This window comes from Crotalus tigris, unplaced genomic scaffold (genome assembly GCF_016545835.1).
Source record: "Crotalus tigris isolate CLP2741 ecotype Arizona unplaced genomic scaffold, ASM1654583v1 scf7180000019835.352304, whole genome shotgun sequence".
Taxonomy (NCBI): Eukaryota; Metazoa; Chordata; class Lepidosauria; order Squamata; family Viperidae; genus Crotalus; species Crotalus tigris.
Window position 1 is genome coordinate 55,727 of NW_024097733.1, and position 15,221 is coordinate 70,947.

General features: G+C 38.1%; 1 protein-coding gene across 1 annotated transcript in view; it reads right to left on the reverse strand.

The window, feature by feature from the left end:
• Window positions 1-942: 942 nt before the first annotated feature.
• LOC120317805 (transmembrane protease serine 11B-like protein) overlaps window positions 943-15,221 on the reverse strand; it is a 50,028-nt gene continuing 35,749 nt past the window's right edge. Inside the window, exon 5 of the mRNA XM_039364687.1 lies at window positions 943-2,054. Within this exon, the coding sequence (XP_039220621.1) occupies window positions 1,932-2,054 (123 nt within the window). The 3' untranslated portion in view covers window positions 943-1,931. The remainder of the gene's footprint in view (window positions 2,055-15,221) is intronic.

Below are 15,221 nucleotides of genomic sequence, written 5' to 3' on the forward strand. Positions count from 1 at the left end.
CTCTGGTGTGCACCCATCCCTCGCTGCTTCAGCTCCACATCATCCCATGGCCCATTACCACCACCATCCCGTGCTATGGGATGCTGTGCTATGGAAGGGAGACAGCATGCTGGCCAGGCCTGGTGATGAGGGATCGCCGCTGCCGCCTCCTCCTACCCAGCCTCATGCGTTGTCCAGGCATTGCAGTGCACCATCTGCCGGCCACGCAGAGAAGCAGGAGGAGTAGGTGGTGGCGATCCTTGCATTGCCAGGCCCGGCCAGCAACATGCCATCTCTCTTCCTCAGCACAGCATCTGCTGAGACCCCACCATCCACCACCACCACTAACGCAAGGATGGGCAGGACTGCTTCACTTCCAGAGCTGCTACCAACCAGGCTAGGTGATGCAGGGATCGCCGTGGCCGCCTCCTGCTTCTTTGTGTGGCCAGCGGGGCAAGAGGCTCAGAGCAGCAGCAGTAACAGCACAGCAGCCTCCCCCATCAGAGCTGCCGAGCATACAGGGCCTGGGCTGGGTGAGGGCTCCCTTCTGGCTGTCCCAGAGCCATCTCCGCCCACGCCGATGGGGCTGCACTAAGGAAGGGAGATGGTGGCAGCTCTGATTCCCCCTCTGCTGGCATTTAGAGCGACAGAGCTGGAAGGCATTTCTCTGCCACTGCGGAGTTGGCGATCTTGCCTTACCCACCACCGTCCAGATGCCCCCGCTTCCCAAACCATTTTTTTTGTAACCTTCTTCCCAGCTCCTCCGTCATTTCCTCTGCTGTCATGTGCAGTTCCCAGAAACAAAAGTTTGTGGGACTAAAAAAAAAAAAACAGTTCAATCAATCAAATCCAACTTGTGAAAAAAAAAATCTTGCAAAGTTGGAATTGATTGAACTTTTTTTTTTAGTCCCATAAACTTCTTTTGTTTGTGGGACTGCTCACGGCAGTTGAGGAAGTGATGGAGGACCACTTCAGAGCTGGAAAGAAGGTGTTGCACGAGTCTGATTGGGGGCGGGAGGAGTGGTGTTTCTGCTACACATCAACCAGTTCTCTGAACTCAAAAGAAATTAGCTACTGGTTCTACTGAACCGGTCCAAACCGGCTGAATCCCACCCTTGCTATAAACATATATAGGCATGCATTTGTTAACATATTTTGTATTTATCAATGCTTGAATACAGAGTTGTCACTGTATTGCACACTTGGCCACTTTAAAAAAAAATAGATAGATACTGTCAGGAAAATAACATCTTTAAATTTCTATATAAAAAAAGAAAATATATATCTTTTAGCACTACTTTATAAAGAATAAAGATCATAATGATTTGTGTTATTAAGTGTGAATTAAGAACCAGTGTCCTATTTCATAGTGGAAAATACTGTGAATTTATCTTTTTAAGTTATTGTGAACATCCTTTCAATTTGTGAAGTAATTCAAATGATGTTTTATTTTTTTAAAGACTCTCCAATATCCCTTAATTTTAACTGCACCATATGAGAACACACTGACTCTCCTAAGCATTAGAATCTACAAAAGGTAATGGTCACAAAAACAGCAGCATGGATACTGCAAACAGTTCACCACATACTTGAATACATTTCACTATGTACCTAAAGGTTAACAAAATACTGTGGTGTATATTTTCATATTGTTAATTATATCTATTTCGGGGGAAGGTATTCAATAATTTTGTGAAGGTTACACTTTATTTTATGGTAATTTTGATCACAATTTTATTATTGTTTCCCAAAGCCTTCAAGGATGGATGACAAACAAAATAAATACATAAAAGTGGATGATTCAGACAGGTCATATTAAGTTACCAAAGGGACCATCTTACAAAGGAAAATGAAAAATTATTTTGCACATCAACAAGAAAATTGTGGTAAGGCATGTAGAAAATATGTACCTTGAACAAGCTGCATACATACACATAAGTACACAAATTGTTTTAGAAGAATGAACTTAAAGTTTCTGGCATGTCTCCGAATAATGGTTTTACGTACCTCACTTTGACAAGTCGTGAACCTCTATATTTATGTCTTAAAACAGAATTGTGAAATGTCTCATACATCTGTTGGGGGAAAAAAAGTGGTTTGAACAAAGAAAGCTTGAATTTAGCCAAGGAATGTAAAAACTTACCAGCTACAGTACATATAGAATTGCTAAATACAGCAAAACAACAACAAATAATTATAAGTAAAATAACAATAATAGAACAGATGGGCAGCAAAAGAGAAGTAGCATTGGCCTTTCTTTACAATGAAGGAACCATCATTTCAATCAAAACTTTAATTTCTTGGTTCTGGGCTTTGAATCCAGACTTTTATGGTGTTAACTTAGGCTTTTGGCAGTGGTGTAGTTTTTAAATCAAATGATTTTAAACATTTCATGGATACCCTGCTATGTGTACTAGAACCTGGTGTAAACCCTCTAAGGTGGAAGGCTACATTAGAATTACATTAGAAACACATTTAGACACCTGCAAAACTAGTCTCAGGAATTTGGATTTCACCCTCTCTGCTGATATAAAGTTAGATTAAAGATCTGCATGCATGCCATGCAATACCCTATCATTACTTTTCCTTCAAATAATTTCAGCGCCATGGGAATATATTGCCCCTCCCTGGAATAAAAATAAGTAAATATAGCTTTGGTGTTTCTTTTCGCTACATGTGCTTCATGGTCTAAATGGACATTTCTCATCTGGATGAATGGAACATTATTCCTAAATAATTGAAATGCTCTATTTTGTTATCATTGATTTATCTTATTATCATTAATGGTACAATTCTGATTTTTCACTCCCCTAGCAAAGGATAATATCTATGTTTTGAAGCAGATAGTTCAGAAATATATGTGGCTTTAAACACTTATATCATTGCCAGCTTCCAAGACATCCACTTAAGAAAGAAATCAAATAATTTTATTTGTTAGATAGATAATTCCTTTATATTATTTGTGTATGCCATTCCATTTCCTTTTATTACTCCAACAAATCAATAATATTTTAACTCCAACAAAGAAAGAAAAAGAAATAGCAAAACCATCTTCCATCAAAAGATAGAACTTTCTGTCTTTTCCAGCAAATTAATTGCTCAATAATCCAGAACAGTATGAACAAGTTAAAAGGAGTTATTTGATAGTTGAACCAGTTTAAATTCCCAAGGGCAGCAGATTCCTTACCTTCTTCAAAATTCATGCCTTTTACTCCCTATCTACTGTAACTGTAAGATTATAACAAAGATCAAGCAGTATATAATACAGTATTGCTCTATAGCTGTCAGGTTTGGAATGCAACCCTAGTTGAAAGCTAGCTAGCCAAAGTTAAATGAGATAGCTATTCAGTATCTAACCTACAGATGTGAGAAAAGCTACAATAGCTTAGGAAACTAGCAACTGCCAGCCATGAGCCTCAAGTCTTTGTTTAGCAGTCTCTACTTTTAAGCCTTATTGTCTCTCTCTCTTTTTTTTTTTTTTGCCTTGCAGGGGACCCTAAGGAATGAAAGCAGATTGCTTCTGAATGGAAAGAGTGGTAGTCGACATGTGTCCCAAAGGTGCTTTCTCAAAAGGGAACTGAATTTTGTTTTCCCTTGAAGACATTTCACTTTTCATCCAAGAAGCATGACGCATTTCACTTTTCATCCAAGAAGCAAAATGTCTTCAAGGGAAAAAAAAGTCCAGTTGCCTTTTGAGAAAGCACCTTTGGAACAACCAGGACCTGGATAACTGAGAATCCCCATAGATATTGATATGTGTCCATTGTTATTGTAGCAACCCTGTCTAGTCTTCTACTATTATGTCTGAATTAGTTCTAACCCTCACACCAGCTTAAAATTTAAAGAAGCCTCATTCCCACTGCTCATTACGGTTATATTATAGTGCAACTATAATAATATTAAAGTTATTGTCTTTATTTTTAAAAAATAATGATAATCAGGATGAATTAGACTCCACATATCGCTGTTATCAGTCTTAGAACTTTACACAGTAAGATATTTGGGAACTTGATGATTTTGCAAAATGATTTCATGTCACTGGTTCTAAAATAATTTGTATCACAACTGAAAGCTGAGAAAGGTATTTCTTGTTTCTTGAAAAATATGCCAATAGTGGATTGTGAAAAAGGTCCCTAATCAGATTGTGTAACTCTAATTCTATTTATTCTAGATTAAAAATTAAATTAAATTAAACATTAAACTCTCCATATGGACAAAGTTAAATAAAGGAGGAATCCCTGAGGATTTTACTCTGCTAGTCATAGCAGGGACTGGTGCTCATCTTTGTTTCAAGAGCCATTAAGTCAGCAGTGTCCAAAATGTTTCCATGGTCATGTGGCTAGTATGATGTTATGGAGCATTGTTTCCTCCCTACCAAAGTGGTACCTATTTATCTACTTGCATTTGCATGCTTTAGAACTGCATGAAACTTGGGTCTCAAACCTGGATTGTCGGCTTTCAAGCTGACAAGTCCAGCATCTTAACCGCTGAGCCATCACACTGCCTCAATTAAAGATGGAAAAAGTTATATACCAATTTCACAGCTGAAATATGTCTTGAGCTATTTTTCTTTCAATATTTTTTATAAATGAGTAAACAGATACTATATTTTGAAAGACTGGATAAACCAAGCACAAGGGGATAAAACTCTAAGAATGAAAAGCTAAAAAAAAAAAAAACTAAAGAAGCATACATAAGACTATGTTTAGGATCCTTGACGGAAATTAATTAAGGACTAATTACATTCCATTTGTTTCAATGGGATAAAGTGTGGTCTTAACCATTTCCAATCTTGAGAATACATTATGTATAATTCTTCTTATCAGCAGATGAGATACAGAACATTCATATCTGTATTTGACGATGTATTAAGTTTTCATTCAAGATGTAATCACATGTGTAGCAATTCCCTTATTTGGATGCTATCTCTGTTCTCCCAAGTTATGCCTCTGTTGCTTAGCATTATTTAAAAAAACTGATAGCTACATGTAATTTTGTTCTTTAATAGTAGTAAGTTATTTAGAAATAATATATAGTATTATAAACATAATCTCAATCAAGGAGGCAAAAAAAGTTCCCTCAAGGACGTTAGAAAAATACAAGTATATGCTCAAATTTTATATATAAATTGCAGCCTACTTCAAGCAGATGAAAATTACGATTTCATTCTTTCCTGTCTTCCACCATAAAATCTTAAAGTTTGCATTAGAACAGAAGTTGATAGTGATAATGGGTGGCTCCCAGAATAATGCCATTAACAGAGTTACTCTATTGAAACATATTAAGAACTACTGCATCATATTACATCTGTTTTTAATTTTACATGCTAGAGAAATAATGGATAGGATCCTCCAAGGCAGATTAGAACCCCATATGAAAAATGAGTGTTCAACCTGGCTTTAGGAAAAACTGAAGAACATGAAATAATAATAATAATAGTAAAGTTGGAAGGGACCTTGGAGGTCATCTAGTCCAACCCCCTGCTCGGGCAGGAAACCCTACACCATTTCGGACAAATGGCTGTCCAGTCTCTTCTTAAAAACCTCCAGTCTTGGAGCATTTACTGCTTCTGGAGGCAAGCTGTTCCACTGATTAATTGTTCTCACTGTCAGGAAGTTTCTCCTTAGGTCTAGGTTGCTTCTCTCCTTGATGAGTTTCCACCCGTTGCTTCTTGTCCTGCCTTCAGGTGCTTTGGAAAATAGCTTAATTCCCTCTTCTTTATGGCAGCCCCTGAGATATTGGAATACTGCTATCATGTCCCCCCTTGTCCTTCTCTTCGTTAAACTAGACATACACAATTCTCGCAACCGTTCCTTATATGTTTTAGCCTCCAGTCCCCTAATCATCTTTGTTGCTCTTCTCTGTAGTCTTTCTAGAGTCTCAACATCTTTTTTACATCGTGGTGACCAAAACTGGATGCAGTATTCCAAGTGTGGCCTTACCAAGGCATTGAAGAGTGGTATTAATACTTTGCGTGATCTTGATTCTATCCCTCTGTTAATGCAGCCTAGTACTGTGTTGGCCTTTTTGGCAGCTGCCGCACACTGCTGGCTCATATTTAAGTGATTGTCTACTAGGACTACGAGGTCCCTCTCACAGTTACTACTATTGAGCATGGTGCCACCTATGCTGTACTTGTGCATTTGGTTTTTCTTGCCTAAATGTAGAACCTTGCTTTTTTCACCATTGAATTTCATTTTGTTAGTTAGTGCCCAGTGTTCAAGTATGTCCAGATCCTTCTGTATCTTAAGCCTGTCTTCTGGAGTGTTGGCTATTCCTGCCAGCTTGGTGTAGTCTGCAAATTTGATGAGTTCCCCATCTATCCCTTCGTCCAAATCGTTGATGAAGATGTTGAAGAGCACTGGGCCCAGAACAGAGCCCTGGGGCACCCCACTACACACTTACCTCCATATAGATGCAGTTCCATTGAGGACCACTCGCTGAGTACGGCCGGTCAGCCAGCTACGGATCCATCTGGTGGTGGTTCTGTCTACCCCACATTTTTCTATCTTGTCAAGTAGTAGGTTGTGATCTACGTTATCAAATGCCTTACTGAAGTCCAAGTAAATTATGTCCACAGCATTCCTCTGATCCACTAATTTTGTCACTTGGTAAAAGAATGCAATAAGATTTGTCTGGCATGATCTATTTTTGACAAACCCATGTTGGCTTTTAGTAATGACTTTGTTTGCCTCTAGGTGTTCGTTGATTCGTTGTTTGATTATCTTTTCCAGGATCTTCCCAGGTATTGAGGTCAGGCTGATAGGTCTGTAATTTCCTGGATCCATTTTTTTTCCTTTTTTGAGGATGGGAACTACCTCAGCTCTTTTCCAGTCCTCTGGTAGTTCCCCTGTGTTCCAGGATCTTTGAAAAATATAGTTCAGTGGCTCCGATATCACATCTGCCAGTTCCTTGAGAACTCTGGGGTGTAATCCATCTGGTCCTGGCGATTTGAACTCATCTAGGCTGGACAGGTGCTCCCTAACTATTTTCTTGCCTATCTTAACTTGTGTTTCTGTTTTGTTTTTTATTATTGCTGATGCATCATGCCTAATTAGAAAAAAACAGAGAATTCTAAAAACAAATCACTATGTGCCTAATCAATAATTAAAAGACCCTAGATTATATTAATCACATCAAGTTGTGTAATGTGTCCAGAAAAATGGGAAATCCAGAACATCTGTTTACCTCATGAAAAAACACATGACAAAACAGCAATGTACAGTACAAATAAAATATGTAAAACAGATTGATTTCAAGTTGGTAAAGGGGTATGACAATGTTGTATATTTATTTATTCAATCTATATGCTGAATATATATTAAAGGAAGGTGGATTGGAACAAGATAAACATGGTTTTAAATTGGGGAAAGAAACAGCAACGACTTATGCCCTGAGAACTGACAAAGGATTCACAAGCTCCACTGTGGTTAAAAAAAATTAAGAAGCAAGGTGAAAAAAATGGACTAAAATTAAATATAAAGAAGACTGAGCTAATGAGAAGAGATAGAACAAACAACTTTAGAATCAGAAATGAAAATGCTGAAGTGGTGAATCACTTCTGTCTTTCAGGATCAACAGTTAAGGAATAAGGAGTCAAGAAATATGTTGCTGACTAACACTTGATACAGCAGCCATGAAGGCCTTAGAAAAGATATTCAAATGCATTGATGTTTCCATATTAACAAAAATCAGAATTGTAGAAGCCATGACATTCCCTGTGACACTAGTTGAACATTGAAGAAACAGGAAAGGAAGAATACTGACTCTTTTGAACATTGATATTGGAGAAGACTCCTAAAAATCGCTAAGAAAATCAGAAATTGGACATTTTATATTAATTGTCTGGAAAAGACTGTAATGCTGGGAAAAGTGGAAGTAAACAAAGGAAGAAGAAAACCAGCAGCAAAGTGGCAATAGATGCACAGTTAGAAGGAAACTCGAAATACTAATATGGGATGGATTTTAAGGGAGAAAATTTATCTATGGCAGGATGGAACTAATACAAGAGGATCCACTACCAGGATTAAGCTCATTATGAAATTAAAATTCACTTCTTTTTTTCAGTTGAACTACTCATCACCACTATCATCATCTTCAACCAAAACTAGAAAGAATATAATAAGTAGATTAACAGTATCTAAAGAGGAAGAAAGGCAAAAAGTGCAAAAGGAGAAAAGGAAAATGATCCCTGCAGAAGTGCCCCCATCATTCATAATTCTCAAAGAAAAAAATAGAAGTCATCCAATGTCATTCTCATGGCCTATCTTTGCGCCTTGAAAAAAATAAATGACAAACAGCTATCAAGAAAAAAACAGTACTGCATGGTCTGGCCATGGCATTGCAATGCAAAAGGTGTCTGCAGAAACAAAGAAAGGATTATAAACTTCAGGAAACCTTTTTGAACCTTTTTGGATTATAAATATCTATAAACTGTGACTCTAAAGCTATTTGCAGAGAAAAGAAAACTTTGATTCTTGACCACTATGGAAAATCAGAGACTTGCAGAAAGAACTTATCAAGAAAAAATAAATACCTTTCAAGAGGAGACATATGAGATGCTGCAACTAATTCAAACAACAATGACTTCAAACCACAAAGAAATCCAAAATAACTTTGAAAACATAAATCAATTCATCTCCAATTTAACTTTACAACAACAAAAATCCCAGGAAATAACAATAGAGAATGAGCAGATAAAACAGATAACTGAACACAAATTCAAGGATAGAGACTCAAAGATGGAACTTAACACAACAAAGAAGTATGATTTAACCCAAGTGGAAAATTTTTTTACAAGAAATATTGGTTTTGGAAAAGGCAATCTATACTTTGAGACCACAAGACAAATTTGAGGATAAGAAAAAAGACTGGTCAAAATGGATTGCAGAGATGTCAAGAACACCACTAGAACCGGAGAGACAAAAAATGATAAGAGATACAGAGAGAAAAAGAAAGAAAAAGATTTTCAACAAACATGAAAGAGCAAATGCCTCCTACAAAGATATTGTATTTGATTTATTTTTTATATCTACAGTGACACCTACAAGAATATGGAAATACTCTTTGATTCAATAGAATATATTGATTAAAGATATTGGGCAAAAGGAGAAGGCCAAAGTAAAAATTAAGAAAATAGATGATGGGAGTTATCAAAGAGAATATTTAAAAAAGAAACACCTGTTTGAATATGGTTAAAGTAATAGAAAGATTTTGGATATGAATTTTACTTTAAGAGGGAGGAGTCCCTCAAATAATACGTTAGAGAATTTTAATTTCTCTATTGATGAAAAAATAAATCAGAAGCTCTCACAGTTGACTGCATTTAGCTGATTCAAAATTTCTTTATATTCATATAAAAATATGTATAATACCATACATTCTTCTTTACAGCAACATAGCTCAATTGAAGACTTCTTACAGAGAGATACAGAGACAAACCTGAGACTGGAAATCCAGCTCCTAACTCAATACCCTTTTTGCACAGACACAGTAGCACTTTCTTCACATTGGCTGACTGAGTTACCACATGACTCTTCCTGCTCATGAATATTCCAACATAATATAATACTCTTTCTTCTCTTTTCTTATCTTATTTCTTGATATGAGTAATATAAAAGAGTTAGAACGGCTTATCTATAAGGACATTTTTAGATATTTAAATGTGATTGATTTTAAGAAAATTACAATGATTGAAAAAAATTTTGGGGAAATAAATATGTATTAGCTTAAGGGAAACATGGACTTTCTTCTACTATCTTTTTATCTCTCTTTACTTTGTTCTTTTTTCTCTTTTTTTAGTCTTATTTATTCCTTAAGTAAGGTAAAAGTTATGGGATGGTTTACATGAGAAAAAATAGAATCAAATATTTAAATATAATTAACACTGAGAAAATCTTAACCAGTAAGAATGACTTGAACATTGTGGGAAAAACAAATGTAAGCAAGAACTGTAAATGAGATCTATGATGAGGGAACCAGAATGACTAAATAGAAAAGAAATATTATATTGATGTGATTATTATTTGCAGAAATATTAGAAAAAAATTTATACTCAATTGTTATCTATCAAAACAATAAGAATTGTATTAACGTAAGGTTGGTAAAAGAGAACATTATGGGAAGAAGAGGAAATCAAGTAAAGTTATTATGTGGATTATAGATCATAGAAACCAATTGTTAGCGAATGTTTTTTAAATGTAAACCCAGACAACACACTGTTTACCGAATATTAAGCTGACCATGTTAAAAAATTAATAAAATATATTATAAAAAAAAGTGTCTACAGAAAGTTACAGAACTCATAATCCTCTTAGATCAGGGGTAGGCAACATTGGCTCTTTTATGACTTGTGGACTTTAGTGCCCAGAATTCCTGAGCCAGCCATGCTGAGGGGAAAGGGAGAGGTTTCCATGCTGAGCCAAGCTGGCTCAGGAATTCTGGGAATTGAAGTCTACGAGTCATAAAAGAGCCAAGGTTGCCTACCCCTGTCTTAGATCTATACAGCTAAATAGCAATACCCAATTTACTAAAAACTGACACAAATAAATCAATGTGTTACATACATAAAAGAAACAGTGTATTACTTGTGATGAATAGTAACACTCAAATACAATTTGTGGACTTTCTCATGTGAACTAAGGCAAGGGTTTGCAGGCCATTAAACATGCTAGTACCAAAACCAGACTAATCATAGTCAAAAATAGAAGCCTAATTTAGCAATAGCACGTAACTGCAGAGGGGAGAGATCTACAGTAATTGCCATCACATTTGTAAATACATATATACATTTCTAGCCTCATTCTGTCCCTTCTCCCAACATTGAGAGGAGTAGTCTTATGCTAAGAATATCTCCCATAATAGTGGATGTTTGCATCATGTATAGCTTGGGAATGTGCCCTATGGTAAAGCACTTTCTGTATGCTAGAAGCTCCATTCCAAAAACAATAATAACAGTTATGGGACTTCTGGCTTGACATCACCATGCCTCAGACACAACACAGGAAGATCTGGCTCCGTCTTTCGCACCTGAATTCGCTCCACTGGGGGATTCCTGCAAAGGGTCAAAACTCACCCTGTAGAGGCAACGAGCAAGGAGGGGACCCCTGTTTGATCGTGGCAGTCCTTCTGTTTGATCTGGGGAAGCCCTCCAAACTGGTGGGGAAGGACTGACCATATTAATATGGCCGGTCACAAAACTGCTGACAGCCAGAGTCAAAAGCACCACCAAGCAACTTTCAAGCAATGCAGATGAAACTGGGTGAGACCTGACCCTTTCTTTAAGATTCTTTTTTTTATTTAAAAAGTTTTATTAATAATTAACAAAATAACCCACCCATTCCCCCCCCCACCTCCCCACTTCCCAGAGCCAAATACAGGGTATTACAAGCATATTAAACATAATCTAATTAAATGTAAAGAATATATTAAACATAATCTTATAGGGTATTATACTCTATTTAAACCCCATTCCAACTCTGATCGGGTTGCTGGAACGTGCTACATTCCACCAGCTGCTGCTTAAACTGTAAGTTTTGGGAGAATCCACCAGGAAAGTAGCAAGGCCCTGATTGGATCTCCATTATATTTATAGGGTATTATACTCTATTTAAACCCCATTCCAACTCTGATCGGGTTGCTGGAACGTGCTACATTCCACCAGCTGCTGCTTAAACTGTAAGTTTTGGGAGAATCCACCAGGAAAGTAGCAAGGCCCTGATTGGATCTCCATTATATTTATAGGGTATTATACTCTATTTAAACCCCATTCCAACTCTGATCGGGTTGCTGGAACGTGCTACATTCCACCAGCTGCTGCTTAAACTGTAAGTTTTGGGAGAATCCACCAGGAAAGTAGCGGCCCGCGCGCCTAACGGCGCGCGAATTATATAACTATATAACTAAAAATCACAAACAGTAGCAGTACATTCAGGGCAAGTGTGTCTGACATCCCCTGTATCTAAGATGTCCGGCTTAGTTCAGTGCAACACCTGCTTTGCAGCCGTCCTTCGCAGTACCCTTTTCAAACTTGGAAACTGTCCTATCTGTAAACAAATCACTAGCCTACAAGGACAGATCATTTACCTAGGGTCTGTAATCCGTGCTCTTCGGGCAGAAATTAGGTGTCCAGTTCAGCCCCTCTACTCTAGTAAGCCTCCCTGCTATCAGCCCCCTTTACCACAAAGATCCTGCAGGAAAAGGGCAGTGTGGACAACCGTGGGATCTGGCAGGGTGAGAGCTGTGAACCATAAACACAAAGCTTTCGCTGTGTCCCTGCACAACAGCTACAGTGCTCTTGCTGACCTTAATAGGGACATTAAGGAGACTGGTAAAGGTATTTGTGAAGATAACTCAAATAAGCAGGGGATTGTGGTCCGAGATGAAGAACTAGATTTTGATAGGGAGAAGTGTGAATCAGGTATTGCACATCAGTCATGCAAGAATAGAAAGGCTCCCAAAAAGAGAAGCTACCTTCTGGTAGGTGATTCAATTATAAGGGATGTAAATTTAGGAAAGGACACAGAGGCTTTGAAAGAGGTCAGGTGTCTTCCAGGTGCTACTGCCAGTAGGGACAAGAAGCGTATTTCTAAAATAATCAAGAATGGCAGCAAGGACTGTGATGTGGAGGCTATTGTACACCTTGGCACTAATGATCTGTCCCAAAAAGATGTACTCTCTGTGCAGAATGATTTCCAGAGCTTGGGGAAGGAACTTAGCAGAATAGGCTGTAGGCTTACTTTCTCAGAGGTTTTACCAGTGTATAAGGAGCAAAACGGAAAAGGCCAGCGCATAGCACAATTCAATATGTGGCTAAAGGAATGGTGTAAAGGGGAAGGCTTTGGATATATTAGTCACGATGTCAGTAGCTGGTCCAATCAAAAGATGTACAAAAGAGATGGTTTGCATCCATCAAAAAAAGGGACTGAGTTACTCGGCTATAAATTCACAGATTTTCTGGAGGGAAATTTAAACTAAACAGCGGGGACAGGGAGTTAATTGATACGGAACAACCCTGTCCCCGGCAATTTAAAAACTATAGGGCTATCAGTGCATGTAGCACAGATGTGTGTGTGGACAAGAATACCAACCTTGCTACCAATCAAAATGAAGCCTCTAATAGCGAGTGCCATATAAAGTGCACTAACCAAATAGGTGGTAAGACAATAGGGGAACTCAGGCACCACACAGGTTATGTAGAAAGGAAACACAGGGCCACCCACAAAGGACTCAAATGTTTATACACCAATGCACAAAGTATGAACAGCAAACAGGGTGAACTAGAAATTCAGGTTAATGAGGGCAGATACGATATTGTTGCCATTACGGAAACATGGTGGGATGAAACTCACACATGGAACACACAGCTAGAGGGATTTAAATTATTTAAAAGAAACAGACCAAATAAAAGAGGAGGTGGAGTTGCTCTCTATATAAGAAATAACTACATCTTCACAGAAATAGAGTACAACAATGATAAAAACTGTCTTGAATGCATTTGGGTCAATATAAAAGGGGGGGGGAATGACATTGCCATAGGTGTATACTACAGACCACCCAACCAAACAGAGGAAATAGATGAACTTTTTGCTAGTCAGCTAACTAAGGTATGTAGGAAGCACATCACAATAGTAATGGGGGACTTTAACTACCCTGACATCAACTGGGAGACAAACTCCGCACCAAGTGGAAGATCAAACAGGTTCCTGGCAAACCTAGCAGACAACTTTGTCTCCCAAAAAGTAGAGAATGGAACTAGGGGATTAGCCATTTTGGATCTAATTCTCACTAACAGAGATGAAATGATAGACGGTGTTGAAGCCATAGGAACCCTGGGAGGAAGTGATCATGCAATATTAGAATTCAACATTATAGAAGCACAACCAATAGAACACAGTCAAACTAGAGTCTTGGACTTCAAGAGAGCTAATTTCAATAAACTTAGAGAGGGCTTGGGAAGGATTCCATGGATGAGAATCCTCAAGGGGAAAACAACTCAAGAAGCTTGGGAAATTTTGAAAAATGAGATAATAAAAGCACAGTCTAGCACAATACCAACAAAGAGAAAAATAACAGCTCTCAAAAGAAACCAGCATGGCTGCATAAAGAACTCTCTGACAAATTGAAAGATAAAAAGGACAAGTATAGAAAGTGGAAAGAGGGGAACATAACTAAGTCAGAATATCAGCAAATAGCCCGAGCCTGCAAAGATGAAGTGAAGAAAGCCAAGGCTCAAAATGAACTGAGGCTTGCGACCAAAGTCAAAAATAACAAAAAAAGCTTCTTTCAACATGTAAAAAACAAGAAAAAAGTGAAGGAAATGATTGGTCCATTAGTGGGTGGAAGTGGCAAGAAGGTGACAAGCAACAGGGAGAAAGCAGAACTATTTAACTCATTTTTTGCATCTGTCTTTACACAAAGGGAAAAAACAGACCAACCTATCAAAAATAGTGCCACAAAAAACAAAACAGAAACACAAGTTAAGATAGGCAAGAAAATCGTTAGTGAGCACCTGTCCAGCCTAGATGAGTTCAAATCGCCAGGACCAGACGGATTACACCCCAGAGTTCTCAAGGAACTGGCAGATGTGATATCGGAGCCACTGAACTATATTTTTCAAAGATCCTGGAACACAGGGGAACTACCAGAGGACTGGAAAAGAGCTGATGTAGTTCCCATCCTCAAAAAAGGAAAAAAAATGGATCCAGGAAATTACAGACCTATCAGCCTGACCTCAATACCTGGGAAGATCCTGGAAAAGATAATCAAACAACGAATCAACGAACACCTAGAGGCAAACAAAGTCATTACTAAAAGCCAACATGGGTTTGTCAAAAATAGATCATGCCAGACAAATCTTATTGCATTCTTTGACCAAGTGACAAAATTAGTGGATCAGAGGAATGCTGTGGACATAATTTACTTGGACTTCAGTAAGGCATTTGATAAAGTAGATCACAACCTACTACTTGACAAGATAGAAAAATGTGGGGTAGACAGAACCACCACCAGATGGATCCGTAGCTGGCTGACCGGCCGTACTCAGCGAGTGGTCCTCAATGGAACTGCATCTATATGGAGGGAAGTGTGTAGTGGGGTGCCCCAGGGCTCTGTTCTGGGCCCAGTACTCTTCAACATCTTCATCAACGATTTGGATGAAGGGATAGATGGGGAACTCATCAAATTTGCAGACGACACCAAGCTGGCAGGAATAGCCAACACTCCAGAAGACAGGCTTCAGATAC